Here is a 17,500-nt window from a genome sequence, read left to right as displayed (position 1 = left end):
TATGTGTTTATACACGCGCTAGTTAGCGAGGCGCGAAGTAACAGTTACGGTGTGTCGGTGTAATGCTTTCTTCAGTCGTTTCAGCTTCATTTTTTCCGTGAGAGGGATCGCAGTAATCCATTAAATCTCGTCCGAATTGTTCAGAGAGATCAAGACGGAATAATTGCGAAATACTTAAATACTTACGAGAGCTAGTACTCTCGTCATGTGTCACGGTGCGTCACACATCATATGCCGTGCAATCGAGCGTTGGAGCACCTTCTTAACTCAAGTCTGTTTTCTACACAAAGGAGCCGAAAAGTGACTAAATTATCTTCCACAAAAAAAAAAAAAATTTGGTTTGATGGTTAAACTAGACCCTCCGTGAGGGTACACTGGGTTGCCTTTGGTACGTGCACCGTTTCAGGCAATTTATTTCAAGTTGGGGGGTCATTAAGACCATTTAAGGGGTCACCCAGAAGTCATACCAGCAGAGGCCCTTTGGCTCACAGGTCCTCACACGTTCGTACGACGAAACAGATCTGTCCTTGCGTAATATGCACCTCTAACAGTACACGATATTGTTTTGGTATTGTCTATCATTGTAGTGCCATGGTAGAAGTCTTGGGTAAATAGCCTGAGAAGACATGTGGTTACTAGCAAAGTACTGAACCCAGAAAGATTGAAGAAAATAAATGGGAAGTGAGAAACATTGGCTTCTGGGCTGACATGTTGATAAACTTCTTTTTACCACAAGTTTAAGCGTGCCCTCTGAGCATCTGAGAGCTTTGTAATACTAACGTCTACTAAAGTTATCTCATATTCGGCGAGGTTAGTGTCTGGATGGGTGACCACAAACATATACCCCTTCGTCAAACAGAAGCATTGGACCGAAAATACTATTAACGCTCAAAAATGCGAAATCAGCAAGGTTTATGCAAAAACAAATATTGATGCAACAGTAAATAAATATTGATACACAGTTTTTAGAAAGAGCAGAAGGAAGTTTCCAGGACGGTTGCTCGACATTAACATATTTACGACATGAAAACAACATTAATTTTGAACCGTGAATATAGAATATAAACAGTTACGATCAGCGACAAACATTTCGGGAGATTTTTGCTACGTTTAATTTTGTTATTGTACGTTTTGGTTGCACAAATAAATCGCAAAATCGAAAGTGACATCGCCGGAATTCAGCGGGCGCCGTGATTAAGTTACCGCGGCATGTTTACTTGCCAAACAGTGAAGCATCTGTGTCAAATGATGGCAAGATACCGGGTTTTCGTAAGTTTCTTTTTCTGTCCAGTGTTATAAAGTTTGACAATAAATGAGCGAATTCAAAACAAAGATCACAATCGCCCACCATTGTCTCTGCAAAGTCAAAAATTTACTCTCCAAGACGAGGTTATTTATCACCAGGTAATTCCATCATTTTGGAAATAGAAGCTACTTTATTATTCACCGGCGTCACAATTTTTTGCTGATTTTGGGGCTCATTTTGTTGAAACTAAAGCACGCTTCCAACAGACCTGTTTATTTTCATGAAACCTTTCCTGCTTACAGAGAAACAAGACAGAGCAGAGAAAATGCTTTACTATTGCCATAAAAACTATCCAGCACACATATCATAAAACATGATGAATTCATAAAGGCCACCTTTTCCATAGGTAACCCAGGCTCACTGTGTGCGTCACGTAGGTATTAAAATATGAAGAACATATGAAGCGAAGTTTAGGTCTGAAAATTTGCTAGAAAATGGAAATAAAAATCGATAAAACTTACCATGTGATGAGCTGTTGTTGTCTTTAATACGTACACGAAGTTTCGGGAAAAATGGTGCCCGTTCACCTTCCTTCATAGTATAGTGACGAGGTAGGAGATGGAAGCCAGCTTATGGACTCCGATCGACCCAAAACAAGCACGATTTTTTTCGCGAAAATCGAATCCAGTCGCTAAATAAACACAACAGGCTCGTGGAACATGAATTTCTCTAAACCATGAATCCACTGAAGCATCTCCAGGTAGCAACGCGAAGCCACCAGACTGCGTAAAACTTGTAAGTTAACCTCGTAAAATGGCGGCCAGGAAGCGTTGTACTCGCGAAGTGTCCAATTCAAAACGCCTGGTGACGAGTATAATAAGTCCCCCTGGAGGGAGGGGAGTCCCAGATTGCTCAGTGAGTTTTGTTTTTAGCAATGTGGGACTCTCCTCCCTCAAGAACTTAGTAAACTCGTCACCAGGCGTCCAGAGTTCAGTGCCATTTCGAATTGGACACTTCGCGAGTACAACGCTTTCTGGCCGCCATTTTACGAGGTTAACTTACAAGTTTTACGCAGTCTGGTGGCTTCGGGTTGCTACCTGGAGATGCTTCAGTGGATTCATGGTTTAGAGAAATTCATGTTCCACGAGCCTGGCGTGTTTATTTAGCGACTGGATTCGATTTTCGCGAAAAAAATCGTGCTTGTTTTGGGTCGATCGGAGTCCATAAGTTGGCTTCCGTCTCCTACCTTGTCACTATACTATGAAGGAAGGTGAACGGGGACCATTTTTCCCGAAACTTCGTGTACGTATTAAAGACAACAACAGCTCATCACATGGTAAGTTTTATCGATTTTTATTTCCATTTTCTAGCAAATTTTCAGACCTAAACTTCGCCTCATGTGTTCTTTATATTTTAATACCTACGTGACGCACACAGTGAACCTGGGTTACCTGTGCCTTTTCCAGCGAACAAATTTTTGAAACAAACAACATATTTGCTATTAGAGGCAAAAACCCCTTCCTATTTCATTACGTGCGTGAAGAGAAAAAACTCAGTCGTGTCAAATATGCACAATATTACAACAAACTTAAATTTCAGGATCAAACTGTTTCCATGAAGAACCTTTTCCTTGAATGAAGCACAAAACAGACGACGACAAGCTTTCTTTCAAATAATTCTTGGCTGTCACATTTCCAATTTTTTTTTTTACCTGAAGACTGTGCAGAGTTGATCACAGATCCACTTAACGTGTTCTATTCGTTCTCTTTCTTTGTTGAACCCATAAGTTACCAGAGAATTTTCCATTTGGTTTCAGTGTTCTACATAACAGCACACTTGGTAAAATCTTATATTTTAGAAAGGCAGCTCACTTTGATTTCGGCTCGACTGGCGACAGATTGTTGTCGAAGTCCATTACTCGTCGCTTTTAAGATTCCACCGCCTGTCTTGTTCAGTATCCAAATGACTTGCCATTATTGAGCTCCATAAGGGTATATTTTGTTTAAGGATCCACTAAAACGCCATTCGCGTTTCATGACTTTCGACGCCATAGCAGGCTAAGTTAATGATTCTCCTGTGTCCACCAGACAAATCTACGCATTTCCACTACCCTCTCGATGCTAAGGAAATACGCGCAGAAGGCTCTATGAACAAAGACACCACTTAGCAGGGGAGTGACAGGCAAGACTTTTATCGACACGGACAAAAATAAAACAAACAAATCAAACGCAGACCTCGACTGGGTTTGCCATACTGGCAACCCAGTAAAAAGTCGCGAACGGACGGTTTCAATTGGGTAAATTGACGAACATTGCGCTTACCATTGTCGTAGCGTTTAAAAACTTGTTTTAAAATGCTACGACATTTTTTCTGACGTACACGACAATCGTAAACGAGTTGTAGGCCTGTCGTAAGCTTATCGCACGCGGCAAAAATCGTACCGTGTAAATCAGCCTTTAAACATGGAAAACCACAGCTGAAACCATGTGCTGGGTATTAACTATTGGAGGACAAGGTCAGAGTTTGTCTCTGGCCTTGTGTGGGCCCAATTCCATTAGTAGGGCTAACGCACATGGTTTACATGGGTAGAAAACGAGCACTTCACATTACCCTCCAATAGTTAATTCTGTTGAAATATAAGTGCTACAAGGCCAACGTTTGCAAAAACGTAACCCTTCCATGTCATGGGTAACTCCATTGTTCGGGGTACTCTAAACATTTACGAATTCTAACTTTGTTACCAGAAGAGTTTTCTACACAAATTTTTCACTCGATGTGCCTATCATTAATAATACCGTGACACCGTTTCAGTTCCTTCATCTGGTCAGATTTTAACACTTCCTGTTTCTTACTATTCATTTGGTGATTTAATCCAATAACTGCGATTATATGATCCAGATCAAGGATATCCAAATAAAGCATTGACGTTAAACCGAGCAACATTAGTGGTTATTCACGTTACTTCAGACTAAAAAACTCCATCCCTTGCATTTTAAAAAACACAAATGCTACATTGCGGCAAAAAGTGACCTTGCATTTCCTTTATGGACTGGTACACCACCCGGGTACACCATCGTGTCCGCTACGATCACACCGTCTACTCACAACGCTCCTTTTCATATTCGATACTGATTTCAGGGTTTATTTGAGCGATTTTTTTTAGTGGAGCTCGGGCGCGCGATGCACAGCGGAGCACCATGGGTAAGATCTTTTTGGAAATCGGTCGGTATGGAAGTGCTTAAGAAAGGCCGTAAACTGGAAACTAGCGTTTATTGGAAACCGACGAACACCGGTCTACTCCTTTACCACTAAAGCCACATTTATAAAAGGTGCAAGAAATCGCTACTGAAGACTATGTTACATCGTGCGATCCACCTGTCGTCCACATGGGAGTCTTTCAAATCCGAAAGTGATCATCTCAAGATGAGGTTTACTAACCAAGTATCCTGACAGCCTCATTAATTCCACTATTTCTCACTTTGTCACCTCAGTGAGGTCTGAAAACCCTGGAGTGCAAGCCCAATTATCCATTAACAAAAATGCTGTTAACATAGTGGTTTTGCCTTTTAAAGATCAAAAGTCTGCCGACGCAGTGAGAAGGCAATTATCAGATATAAGCAACAAAATCGATCACAATCTTCAACCTGTGTTCAAGAGTCGTAAAATTTCTGAACACCTCAAGATGTGAGCCCAAACCACCTATAATTAGCCAACAATGCGTCGTGTGTGATTACCAATGTGATTTGTGTGATATAGAGTATGTCGGCTACATCAGCCGACACTTACTTCAACGTATTGGCGAATACCGCTATTCAGCAATCGGCAAGCACTTAAAGAACGACCACGGTCTGGAAACCATAGGTGACTTCACCAACAATTTTTCCGTTTTGAAGAAGTGCAACGGAAACTGGACTGTCTGATTTATGAAATGTTATTCATAAAGATGAAGAGGCCACGGTTAAACACACAATCAGACTCCATACGCGCAAAACTATTTATTTGAATTTGTAAATTTGTCACCATTTATATGTACACTTTTACAACTTTTCTTTTATCACCTCGCATGGAATACATTAAGTTATCCATTTTATTCTCTCCTCACTTGAAAATGATGACATGGAGTCATCGAAACGTTGTGTAAAACTTATTTCGCTTATTTTTATCCTTAAATGTTTAACCAAATTTAACCTCATTCAAATCTATCCATGCGAAAAATTTTGGCTATGACGTCAGCGTACGCTCGTCCGCCCGCGCAGGAGACGGGAGTGTTCAGGCAATTTTTCTTGGCTGGAAACCGTGTGGCAGCGTTGCATTTGGCAACCCGCGTTTTCCTCGCGAAGAGCAACGGGATAAAGATTAAAGAGCAGAAAAGAGTAAGAGAGAAGAAGCGACGAAGAAAGCCTCGAGAGAGGCCGAGGAAGGAGAAGAGAAAATTTCAATGAAGAACGCCGTAAGGCTGAGAGAACTAGAAACAGAGCGAGAGACCATGGGAGAGACAAACACTAAATTACAACGGTTCGTTTTCCGTCTTAATGCATGCCTCGCTGCCTCAAACATTTTGTAAAACTCGCTGAGAAACGAAAAAGCATGTTTCAACAATCACATTTATAGGCTTTTTGTGTGAAATGGAGGGCCAGTCGTGAGCTGCATTGTGTGACTGTGAAATTTCAGTCGAGTAAGCGAATTTACTACTCTTTAGCTTCACTTCACTCTCTCTCTCTCTCTCTCTCCCACTTTTTAATCAGTAAGATTTTTGCTGTTGTTCTAAACAGAAGAGAGAGGATGTAAAGATTATCAATCAAACGAAAAAAGGTTGTGAAAGAGATTATTGTGCATGTAATGTCAGTTTTAAATGTTGGATAATTTTGTTGGTTATTGTTTGCAAGGCTTGTTTGTTTACTGCTGTCAGCTCAGAGGTGTTTGATCACTGTAAACTGTATGCACTAATGACTATTAATTTTGTGCTTTATGCAGAAGCATAATTATTTCCATACACACGATATAGCTTTCTGGGGTTAGAAACGGGACAACACAAGGAATCATTTCCTTAAAATCTCAAAGCAGTTCATACTTTTAAATCGCCATTTTATTTTTTACTGAAAAAAATATAGGTTTCTGTAACCAACATAGGAAATACTCATGAGAATTTAGAGAGTTGCAAATTGCCACGCTGTTGTAAAGTTACAAAAACATTGATGACGCGTGGCGATTGATCATGCGAAAAAATAAAAAAATAAAAACAGGTTGGACAAGTCGAAACTGGACTGACTCATCCACTTCTTTGGACGAGTGGCAAATCACAGAAAGTCGAGGCGGCCGGCAGAGTCTTCTTTCCTCTTCCCGACTTACCTAGGAAGATCGAAAGGGACTCTGCTCGCAGGGTATTCCAGTCGGAGATCGCTGACGATGTTCTAAAATTCGATGCCCATCTCTCTCAGTAGATGGTAGGGAAGCACTTGAAACTTCCTCTGATATTTCTCCAACAGAAAAAGCCGTAACGACTTGTTGTAACTCGGTAAAAGCTTGAATTAACACTCTTTCTCGCGTACCTCTTACACACAAGGCGTTGGTGATCAAGAATTCCTATAGTGTCTAATAATTTTGCAAGTATGACTGCCTTTCCATTGAAAGCACCCGAAAACTCTGTTTGTAATCTCACAGAACAACGGAACCGTAACCGCACAACTGTCGTATTTTGTGAGTAGACGTTCACGTCAAACTATGCAAACCTTGTCCATTCCGGTGCAAAGTTTATTTACACCATTCCCACCGAGCGCTCTTTCACATATGGTAGTTGACACACCTGGCAGGTAGGTGACCGAAAGTACTTTTGATTGGCTAGTTTTTGGAGACGGGTATCGCAGAAGGCTCAATTGAAAGACTTCGTGTCATTCTTTTCTTTCCGTCTCCCTCCCCTTCTACGAAAAGCCTGATAGCCAGGCTATACAATAAGTACATTCCAAAGCATTTTCAACCCACTAAGTTGTTGACTGACCTTTCAACGTCTTGACGATATCCTGGTATTTCCCTTGCATAAAGAAGTTTATTCGACGGTGAATCCTGCGGAAACAAAGAGCAATTGTTAATGACATCACGATCAAAACTTCATGATTCCTCAACATGCGCTCTAAATGTAATGGGTATTTTACCTTGTCGAGAACTTGTTCGGAGACAGAGCACGAATCCATGAACAGCTATGAAAAGAAAGTAATTCAGGTCACTCTCTGCCGAATATCAAAGGCAAGCGTCACGCCCTTTAACATTGTTCTTGAGACGAAAAAGCCAAACATCCGTCAAATCAATGGATGAGAAAAATTTTCAAATTAATTTTCTTTACCATATCAGTGCACAAGTGTCAGCAACCAAACGATGAGATGATGTAAACGGACGAACCCTTCAAATAACAAAATGGGCAGATCTTTTTCTTTTAAAAATTACCAAAACTATCTTCGCGGGCTCAGCCCACTAAAACTTAGTTAACGTTATCAGTGTCTTACTAAGATAAGTTGTGAAGAACTAAGAGAGACGCTTGTAGCTAACAAGACGTGGTTGCCGGAACAGCATCCTATGTCATGATGAGAACATTTTGCAACTGAAGATTACATAGGAAGATGACGGTCTAAACAGTCAAGTCATGAAAAGGTACAAAATGTTGTTTTATTTATCCAAAGAATTGTTTATCAGCTTGGTTCACAATCGCTAAAGAATACGTTAGAAGTTTCTCCAGTACTCACCTATAATTAGTAGAGTTGTCTTAATAATGTCAATTGAGGAACTTGATAAACACCTTTATGACAAGATCTCTCACCTGTGCTATGACGGACAAGCAGGAATCAACAATGGTTGACTTGCACACATCAAATATGAAATTTGGATTCTTTATTATGTTAATCCAGAATCGCAGAGGTAAACTGAAAAATTAAAATAGAAGTAAACGTAAGCTCAAAGGATCAAAAATTACCAAGTTTTCTTGACGGCTAACGTGACTACTTTTCTCAGTTACAAGATGTTTGTTATTACCTGTTGTTTTTCCAGGTATGCAAGACCTCAGGATCGGTTAAATTCAATTCCTTGGCTTGTGCATCGAGCAGATCAAACAGAAATTTGATAACTGGAGGAAGACTGGAACCACCACGACGATTCATCTTAAAAACGGTGTGGAACAAACGATCCACAAACTGCTGAATGGTTCCCTGTAAGGAGTTAGTTTACTACTATCAATGCCAAGTAAATGCTTAGTCCTTAGACCGAGTTTGCATGCAAAGTAAGTAAAGGTAAAAAAAATTTGACAAAGTTAATGGAAACTTGACACTTGACAGAACAAAGAAGATACATGTAGTAACTTAAAGTGACAACGCTGGCGCCATGAGCTGGATATGAAGCCACTTCCCTTGATGGGTACGTTGACAACTCCATTATCAAGACAAATATGCTGCCAATTCATAAGTAAACATCTTTTGACCTTTTAGGACAATACTCAGAAACAAACTTGCATAATGCTCAAAAGCAGCCACACTTGACTGTAGTTATCAGCCCTATGACTTAATACGTTGAGTAATAAGTATTTATTACTTAAACGTCGCTAAAACCTCACCTTTGTTTTTAGGAGACGTGTTAAATAAATTTCTGATACAAATTTGCTGTTGCGATCATCGTCAGCTCTGTCGGTTGGGTAATCCAATTGTTTAACCTGTAAATAAAAAAGATAAGTTATAAAATGGTACGACAGTGCACGCATTAACATCCTAAAGTAAAATAGCCAAAAATGAAGCTAAAACTTGCTATCACAACAAATGCTATACAAATGACGGGAGTGTAGGATTTTAGGCCAATTAAATTGAGCTTGGCATTTATGAATTCCCGAATATGTTCATAAGTATGTCCGTTTCTTTCTGCAATACTTCCTTCAGAGGGGCTCCACGTGATCCTCTTTTCGTCTCTGTGGGAATTCCCCATGGTAGCATACTTGAGCCACGACTCTTCTTCGTTTTTATGATTGATTTACTTCATAACATGTCTGCTCGTAACATTATGCTTCTCATTTCCTGCACAAACATTCATCAAGTCCCACCTTACCAGTTCACCCGGCTTCCATCTGTGTGCTTGGGCAAGTCTTGGCTCCATGGTTCCCACCTCTGCTAAGACTAAATTCTCACTGATCACGTCCCCCGAGAAACCAACAATTACAGCTTTTTCATTCGTAGAGGACCAAAGAGAGAAAAACTGTAGCATCAAATGTAAACCCCGGTAATATAGTTTATTCTAAGGTACTGTAATTGTAACGCACTTGATAATGAGGCCGTTCATACTAATGAAAGAGATTTATTTGTACCAGATGCCACAGCCGCCCACCCTCGTCTGGTCCATCTGTGGTTCCAAAGGCCAAAGGACTGTAGCTCCCTCCAGGACTGAAGCCCACACGTATATCCAAACGCACATTCTTTTTGTTCAATTCTGGAACAGATTAAAAAAATCACATTATAAATACTGATAACTTACTACTTTGGTTATAAGTGAAGATACATATATCCCTAATTCAAACATGTACGTATAAGGATATTTAAGAAATAGAAAACATGTACACATGTTATAAAAACACGAGTGAAAGTTTGGGAGAACGAGAAATGCTGTGGGAACACGAGCCCAGACGAGTGTTTCCACAGCTTTTTCGAGTTCTCCCAAACTTTCAAACATTGCACAAATATTTGACACTAATGGAATCGATTTCACATTCACAGGAAATCTCTCTCGTGTAACAAATAACACGTGTGTTAAACAGCCAAACTCTTGAGGACCAGGAAAAGTACCCCCCGGTAGTTTATCTGAGACCTTCCAGTAAAAGGCCCTTACAGTGTTTGAAGATGGACGATGACAATTTACGTCCCTTGACATGATCATGTTAAACGAACGTAGCGTGTCAAAAACGCATTGCACAGGTCACATTAGAATGCATAAACGACACATCTTTCTTTGATTACAATCCAATTGGCTTTATTCCAAGTACTTCAAGTTCTTGATTAAGTGCACATTTCGGCTTAGGCCCTATGTATGTTGCAGTAGCCAAAACCGGCTAGTTTTACTGATTAAATCAGATTCCATTTGGGCGAAGTTTACTTTCAATTTTACCATCAAGATAGGTTTTGATAATTGCCATAATTGCATTTAAAAAGTTACCTTTATTGACCGAATGCAAAAATGGCAGTAAGTTAAAGACTCTGTCGAAAGGCATGCCTTGCGCGCCTTTGTTATTGTTTTGGTTTGCATTTACCGCTACAAAGAAATGGATACGGCAGTGTGGTAAGTCTATTTTGCAGCATCTAAACCCTTTGATCGCTGCGTTCTTTAACATTGCGGTCGGCTCAATGTACTGACGCGATGGATGAATTATCTTTGCAGATTGTAAAATCTGAGGTACGATGCTGAACATGGAAACGATGGCGAAGAAAATATAATTAGAGTTACTGCTTGTAAAAGTCCTCATGCAAAGCCAAGCGAAAGGATGGTCTTTTAGCAGGGCTAATTTACCATGCGTTGCGACGAAACGGAAATCCGCAGAAAGCGTATGTGAATGTGCTAAGAACTTCCATTTCCTGGACGAAAATGAGGGGATGTGGGTTTGTTTCTTTACAAATAAATGAAGAAACAGGAGGAACGAGGAACTTGATTTTTTATTGTTATCTAGAATATTCGAACTGCATCCCGACTACACTTACACGCGAAAATACAAAATAAACATACAAATCCACAGGTATCAGAAAGGCAAAGCCAGATTCACTTAATGTAATACGACTTCGGCAAACTGGCTGTCGTGGAACTTTTTACTTCTCCACTGGTCGAGCATTGAAGTTCCTTAAATAGATCTTTATATAACTTTCAAGGGCTGAGGTTTGCGAGGTCTTCCACCTTTGTTTTTCGAGATCCACTCAATCGTTCAAGCAAATTAATACATTTGTTACAAATCCGCTCGCAAGAAATCAAGGCTGTGCTGACTAGCCTTACAAGGTTTGTTGGCATGGCGGGTAAAATTGAAGAGAATTCTTGCCGAAAATCGACTTTAGAGAGGCTACTTAGTAATTTAATCTATGACTCCGAAACATGGTATCGTTCGTTTTACCTTGTCTGGTTAAAACAATAGGTTAAATTCATTTCAATTTAAGCCAATAACCTGAAGAAGCTGATTAACCTGGGACTTTCCTGGTAACAGGAATGAAGTGTCCAGTTCAAATGCAGTAATGGTACAGTATATATTGCAGAAGACCATGTCTTTTCCCTCTTGCTGATGAATTATCACGCCTTCACAAAACAACCCTCATATCTATAAAGTTCCTGTGACCTTGTTGAGTAAGTTACTTTTCGTGGGAATAATGAACAATGTAAAACAGGAAATTCGCCAAGTACTGACCAGAATCTGTCGAGCTGTAAAAATATGTTTGTCCCGTGACAAGTCTGAGTGAGGCATTGTCTGTCACCTATAATCAAACGAGACATAAAAGTTGCTTCCTTAGGTCTTTGTACTCCGCAGTGATGCGCTAAAGCAAGTTTTCCTTTTTCCTCACAATCCCTGTTTCAGACTTCAATAAAAAGACAGTTACCAAGACTTTAAGGGGGACTGAAGATAATGCCCCTTGCATGTCATTACTGGAAGCCACAGACAAACAGTGTCCGTTTTTATACCAGAGACGAATAATCCGTCTAGACGAATTATGCGTCTCTCATGTTATCCGTCTAGCTATAGTAGGGAGCTTTAGCAACGACAACGGCGACGGCAACGAGAACGTTACAAATTTGCATATTCAGTGGGCAAAAACAATAGCTTTGGGCGCCCTGCACGTGCGTTTTCCATTTTTGTCCATTTCCTTGCCGTTGTCGGCAAAACTACAACGTGAAATAACGAAGTTTGAGGTGTTATGGAGAACGTCATTTTTCTCCCCTAAATTAAGCGCCTCTCGTAATGGTTTTATTCCTGAGGGACTGCCACACCTTTGTCATATTAAAAAGCTTGGAATAGTCGCGAAGTGATCGCAATAACATGAATTATGTTTTTACATGACGTTCTCGTTGCCGTTCCCATCGTCGTTGCTAAAGCTCCCTAATGTAAAGACGGGACGAACGCATAATCCGTCTGGGACGAACTCGGGTGTCTGTTAAATTCGTCTAATATGGAGACGGGCAAAAGACGCATAATGCATCTGGACGAACTATCCACTTTAGTTTGTCTTATAAGAGGCACTAAACTGGAAAGCTCGTCTAGACACTTAATGCCTTCCGTGCCCAAGTTGGTCCCAGACGAATTATGCGTCTCTAGTATAAAAACGGCAATTCTTGGTCAGGGCTGGTTGCACATATGACGCAAGCAAAAAGCTCAAGTAACATACGGAGACTGAGAACCTCTTAATCACAAGCACTAATAAACGACATGTTAATGCATCTCCGTAAGTTGCTTGTGCGTCTGCTTGCGTCCGCGTACTTAATGTGTCAACCGGCCTTTAAACAATGGCGGCCGTAGTTGCGCCTAATCCTACGCGAATTAATCTCTATCGCCAAGTAAACGTTTTGCCTGAAGATACGGCAAAAACCAAGAATAAAGAAAGTACTCGCGTGGTGCAAAACTGGACTAGAAAACTAAAATCGAAAAGTCACATAGAGAATTTAACCAGCAGGAGGAAAGTCACTAGACCAGCTTCTCGGCCTGCTTATATTTCAACGTTAAGCAATGAGACGAGAGATAAATATCATGTGAGAAAAAACTACAAAATAATTTGAGCAATTATAGATCATAGATTATCTAGGTCCATGAGTCACTCACAAGTGACACTAATTTGCCAACAAAGAACTTGCATATCGGAAAATGCAACTCTTACCTGATAATGACGGAGGGTATTTATCTTTCTCCATTCTCCCTCAATCAATGATTGAGAATCGTCATCTCGCAGAGACAGAACTCGTCCAGAACTTTGGTCCCACTCTGTTTTATTCCAGATAAATTCAAGGTTAAACAATGCGATACTTACAAAAACTTTAAAATTGGCTTTGAGCGGTGGACTTCATCACCTTCACTTGCATAGAATTTTCGTAAATTCTAAAACCTAAATATCACAAGCAACAAAGCAATGATCTTTCAAGGGACAACTTTTTAAGTGCCGCGGGAAGCCCTGGTGAAAATGCCAACAGGTACCAAATAAAATCACTGCAATTTCAAGATGGCTTGAACTATCCCAGATATGAAAATGCGATAGATGTAAAAGAAAAAAAAGAAAGCAAAACAATTGCAAGACTAAAGACTAAGTTTTGCAAAACACTTAACTTTCCAAACTTTGCGCTTAGTTGAAAAACACGAGAGCTGGGGATCACCGTTGCAGTTAATCAGCAACTAAAAGCCTTGAAACATCCAGGCTTGAACAGGACTGAAATCCATGAATGTGCGATTCCCCGTCACTGTTTTACCAACTGAGCTATCAAGCCGAATGGGAGCTGATCAATTGTGAGAGTGACTTATATCCCGTTAAGAGTTCGTATAAGAAATCGCACGATTTCGAGTGCAATTTGGAATAAATAAGCACGAGTAAAATTTTCAAGGACGCACAAGATTGCAAAAGCCCCTAGGGCGAGTGCAATTTTAACTGTTTGAAGAAAATCACAAATGCTTATTTATTCCAAATTGCACGAAAAAAACCATGTGATTACTTATTAATAATATTCATGAAAAAACGTCGCGATGGTTAAGCAGAAGCAACGCATGCGTATCACGCATTGGTTATCAATGCAAAAGTTTTACCTTTATTGCATTAATTTTAACTTTCTGCACTAATTTCACTATTTTGCACTCTGGGATTAATTGATGTGCTCTCAGCCAATCAAAGCGCTGAAATTTTTGCATATATATTTTTAAACAAATGAATGGTATGGAATGTGTAAAATGTGCACATACAGAAACTGCGGAAATTGAAAAACATGAGAGTCGGAGAAGAGTACAATATAAAAGTAAAATACACGAGAGTCTTCAACTCTTATGTATTTAATTTTCGCAGTACAACTATATGATCATTTATTACATGATATTCTTGACCAATAGTAATTGAGTGGAAATTTTTAATATAAATGCACATGTTGAAGGAGAAGAACAATGTCACTTTAAATTGAAAGCACCAAGAAGAATGACCAAAAAAAGCTGTTTGCATGCTTAAGAGGAAAACAATCATATCTGCCTTCATTTACAGAGCGTTTGTAACTGGAAATGAACTTTGTTGTCTTCCAACACAAGGCAGTTATTCAAAGAGACGGCAACAACTCAGACCGGTAGGATTATACAAATCATTTTTATCGATTTACATAGCAAAGGTGAGACCGGTTGGAGAATCAGCCCAAAGTGGTGGAGTTACCTCGGACACTGAACCAAAGACATTCTCCAACTCGTTCGAGATATGACCAACACAGCAGTAAATCAACGGCTGCCTTAGAAACCCTTCCCTCTTTCATAACGGTATTACGTGATGTTACAGTCTGGATTCCTATCGGTCGCAGGAATCATAAACCTTGCAGCCAGTACATTACTTATGACAACTCCTAGTGAGACTTAAACGAAAAATTGCTTCTTTTTATTATTACAATGAGTATACAATTTAGCGATGACGGTATGAAAATTAATAATACTCACCGAGTCGAAGGTCATCTATTAGAGGGCGACTTGAGAATGGAGAATTCTGGAACCAAATGCCAGTGATAAGTAAAGATAGCAGCGTTTTATAGGTTGTTTGGACCTCTGAATTACATTTAGTACCTCACATTCAAATTTTAGGAGGAATTTTACTGTTCTCTGAAAACATTTTTCTGCTTCACTGATACCTTAAATACGACATCTAAAATCTTGTCCTTGGCCTGAGATATAGTATCACAATCAAGCAATACCACAGCAACTGCAGGACTGCCGTTATAGCTCACACTAACACCCAGAGGCTGAAAGAAAACCAAATAAATTTTCAGAAAATATTAACAATAAGGATAAAATAGGGCCGATTGAACCGCTGCTCAGGAAAGAAGAACGCTGGACAACAAAATCATACCAAACTAAATGCACGAAAAGAGCACACTGAGCGAATGACCAAGATGTTAAACCCCCTGTTTTGTGGTGTTCTCATTGTCATCGACAAACCCCACAAAAACAAAGTCCAAACAAAAAGTTCGTAAGTACCTACGACAATCAACCCAATCCCTTCTCGATTTATTTTGACAGTAACCAATGACGTTGAAGACATTTCCTTAGAACAGAAGGAGAAGCAGAGAGAAAACTAGCCAGTGAACACAGATGCAAATTCGAAGAGCAAACATGCAAAGATAAAACTGAAAAAGAGAGGTTTAGGCGTCCACAAACGCCATTTTCAAGGTTATAAGTAAAGAATTAGGCGATGTGTCAATGACAGTTTAAAGTGTCTACTGAAATGTGCAAAAAATAAGAAGTGAACCTAAGACGAAAGACTTTCACAAAAACAGGGTCAGTTTGCATGTTTCAGTTGGGTTCAGTGAAGCCTGGGAAGAAAAAGAATCACTTTAAATTTAATGACGCTATATTCTGAAAATCACGTAAAACTTTACAACTATGCCTCATCGCACATGACGCGACTTAACAGAGACGTACTAAAATCACTTAACGCCGAACATAACAGAAGTGGCTCATACCTTAAAATCAACAGCCTGCCTGAGCAATTTATCTTCACTGAGGGAGTATCTAGCTTCTCCGGTCACTGCATCCACAGGACCCTTTTCAGCTTGTTGTTTCACTGCTTTAAACAGCATGAATAGCGGCTCGCCAGCATCGTTCTGAATAATAAAAGAATTTATAATGTCAGAAAGCAAACATTAAACTTCTTGACATACTTTTACTGGAATTCCTAACCTTCGCTTGTGCCTCACTTGCAGCCATTTTTTTGGTTCGTCACAAAATGTTTCTCCTCTTTGAGGATGAAAGACCTCATGACGAGCTACATGAATGCACGGCAGCAAAACCTCTTACTATACCAGCTTGGACATGGATCCTTGATAGAGCTCACTTTCACAGCCTCCACATAAACATAACTCAAAAAGTATAGTTAAGTTTCTGGTAATATTCAGTAATACCTGAAGCGTGATAAAGTATGAATGTCAGCACAGTGTATGTAGATAATTATTATATTATGGCATAAATACCACCAGTTATAATGGTAAAAATAATTTGGAGTGGAATTTATACCAAATATCACGTACAAATCAGGCTATAGTACTGCAGCACTGCCTGAGAAACTTTGTGTTCAGTGTACTTGAACCACGCACTGTGTTTCTTTGGTCAAGCGTATGAAAATTCATCCCTTGCAATCGAAAAGGCGCAGTTCTTTGCTATTTGGTGTCGGCCCAATGAAGCTAGCATTACTATCAAACTGTCCAAGTCGCACTCTACGCCTTCGTACTTAAGAATACCGGACAAAAATATTTGACATTTTGTCCAGTTGTTTTCCTCCACAAATGAGTAAGTTGATTTTCAGATTCTTGCCTTCGACCCAGCTGGCCCTGACATTTAGCCAGGTTGATGTACTTTTCTGGTGTTTCGGCTCTTTGAATTTCAAAATCTGGAAATCTGTCCACCATTTTCTTAAACATGACTTCGTGATGTTGGTTCCCACGAAAATAGGAATTTCTTCCATATGAATATTTAAACTTTCAGAAATATCTTCTCTCTTAGCCAATCAAATTGCAGAAATTAATGAGGTAGTGGTATAAAGACCATAATAATAGACTTAATTGTAATGCAACTTGTATACGGCCTTGATTTATTGACATGGCAATGGAAATCCCATGTTTACTTTCCTTTCGCGCATATTCAGCCATGGCACACTCTGCAATCATTTGCAGCAGTGTTTATCACACATATACACAGATTGCCTACGCAACCAAGATGCACCCACCTTAAGAAAATGATACATGCAAAATGCCAGCCAATTAGTGAGCATCTTTTCGGCCACTGACTCAGTTCTGTAGATAAATAGTAAACGAATTTTGTTCGATCATGGGAGCGAAAGACTGTACGCAAATTGCTTTGAAAGATTACTCACCGTCTCAGGAGAAGTTTAGGGTGACTTTTGGCAACTGACTTGCGTATTAACTCACAGAGTAAGTCTTTCAATATCCTGATAACAAAGAGAAAATTTTTGCGCTGTTTTGTGAACTCCGAAACCATAAAATGATAAAAATCGTGCGTGTGACGTTTGGACTCACTAAACCACGCTT

The 17,500-nt window shown here is 39.7% G+C and overlaps 1 protein-coding gene across 1 annotated transcript in view; it reads right to left on the bottom strand.

The window, feature by feature from the left end:
• LOC138017323 (plexin A3-like) overlaps positions 1–17,500 on the bottom strand; it is a 198,683-nt gene that overhangs the window by 9,684 nt on the left and 171,499 nt on the right. Inside the window, exons 30-42 of the mRNA XM_068864443.1 lie at positions 17,326–17,400; positions 17,179–17,245; positions 15,920–16,060; positions 15,089–15,199; positions 14,901–14,946; positions 13,108–13,211; positions 11,649–11,715; positions 9,579–9,700; positions 8,841–8,936; positions 8,267–8,439; positions 8,055–8,157; positions 7,396–7,440; positions 7,242–7,306 (exon numbers count right to left, since the gene is read on the bottom strand). Coding sequence (XP_068720544.1) covers positions 7,242–7,306; positions 7,396–7,440; positions 8,055–8,157; positions 8,267–8,439; positions 8,841–8,936; positions 9,579–9,700; positions 11,649–11,715; positions 13,108–13,211; positions 14,901–14,946; positions 15,089–15,199; positions 15,920–16,060; positions 17,179–17,245; positions 17,326–17,400 — 1,215 coding nt within the window. The remainder of the gene's footprint in view (positions 1–7,241; positions 7,307–7,395; positions 7,441–8,054; positions 8,158–8,266; positions 8,440–8,840; positions 8,937–9,578; positions 9,701–11,648; positions 11,716–13,107; positions 13,212–14,900; positions 14,947–15,088; positions 15,200–15,919; positions 16,061–17,178; positions 17,246–17,325; positions 17,401–17,500) is intronic.

Source organism: Montipora capricornis, chromosome 9 (genome assembly GCF_036669925.1).
Source record: "Montipora capricornis isolate CH-2021 chromosome 9, ASM3666992v2, whole genome shotgun sequence".
In the NCBI taxonomy this organism is placed as follows: domain Eukaryota; kingdom Metazoa; phylum Cnidaria; class Anthozoa; order Scleractinia; family Acroporidae; genus Montipora; species Montipora capricornis.
The sequence above is the reverse complement of the archived record's forward strand: the minus strand, read 5'-3'. Positions and strand labels throughout refer to the sequence as shown.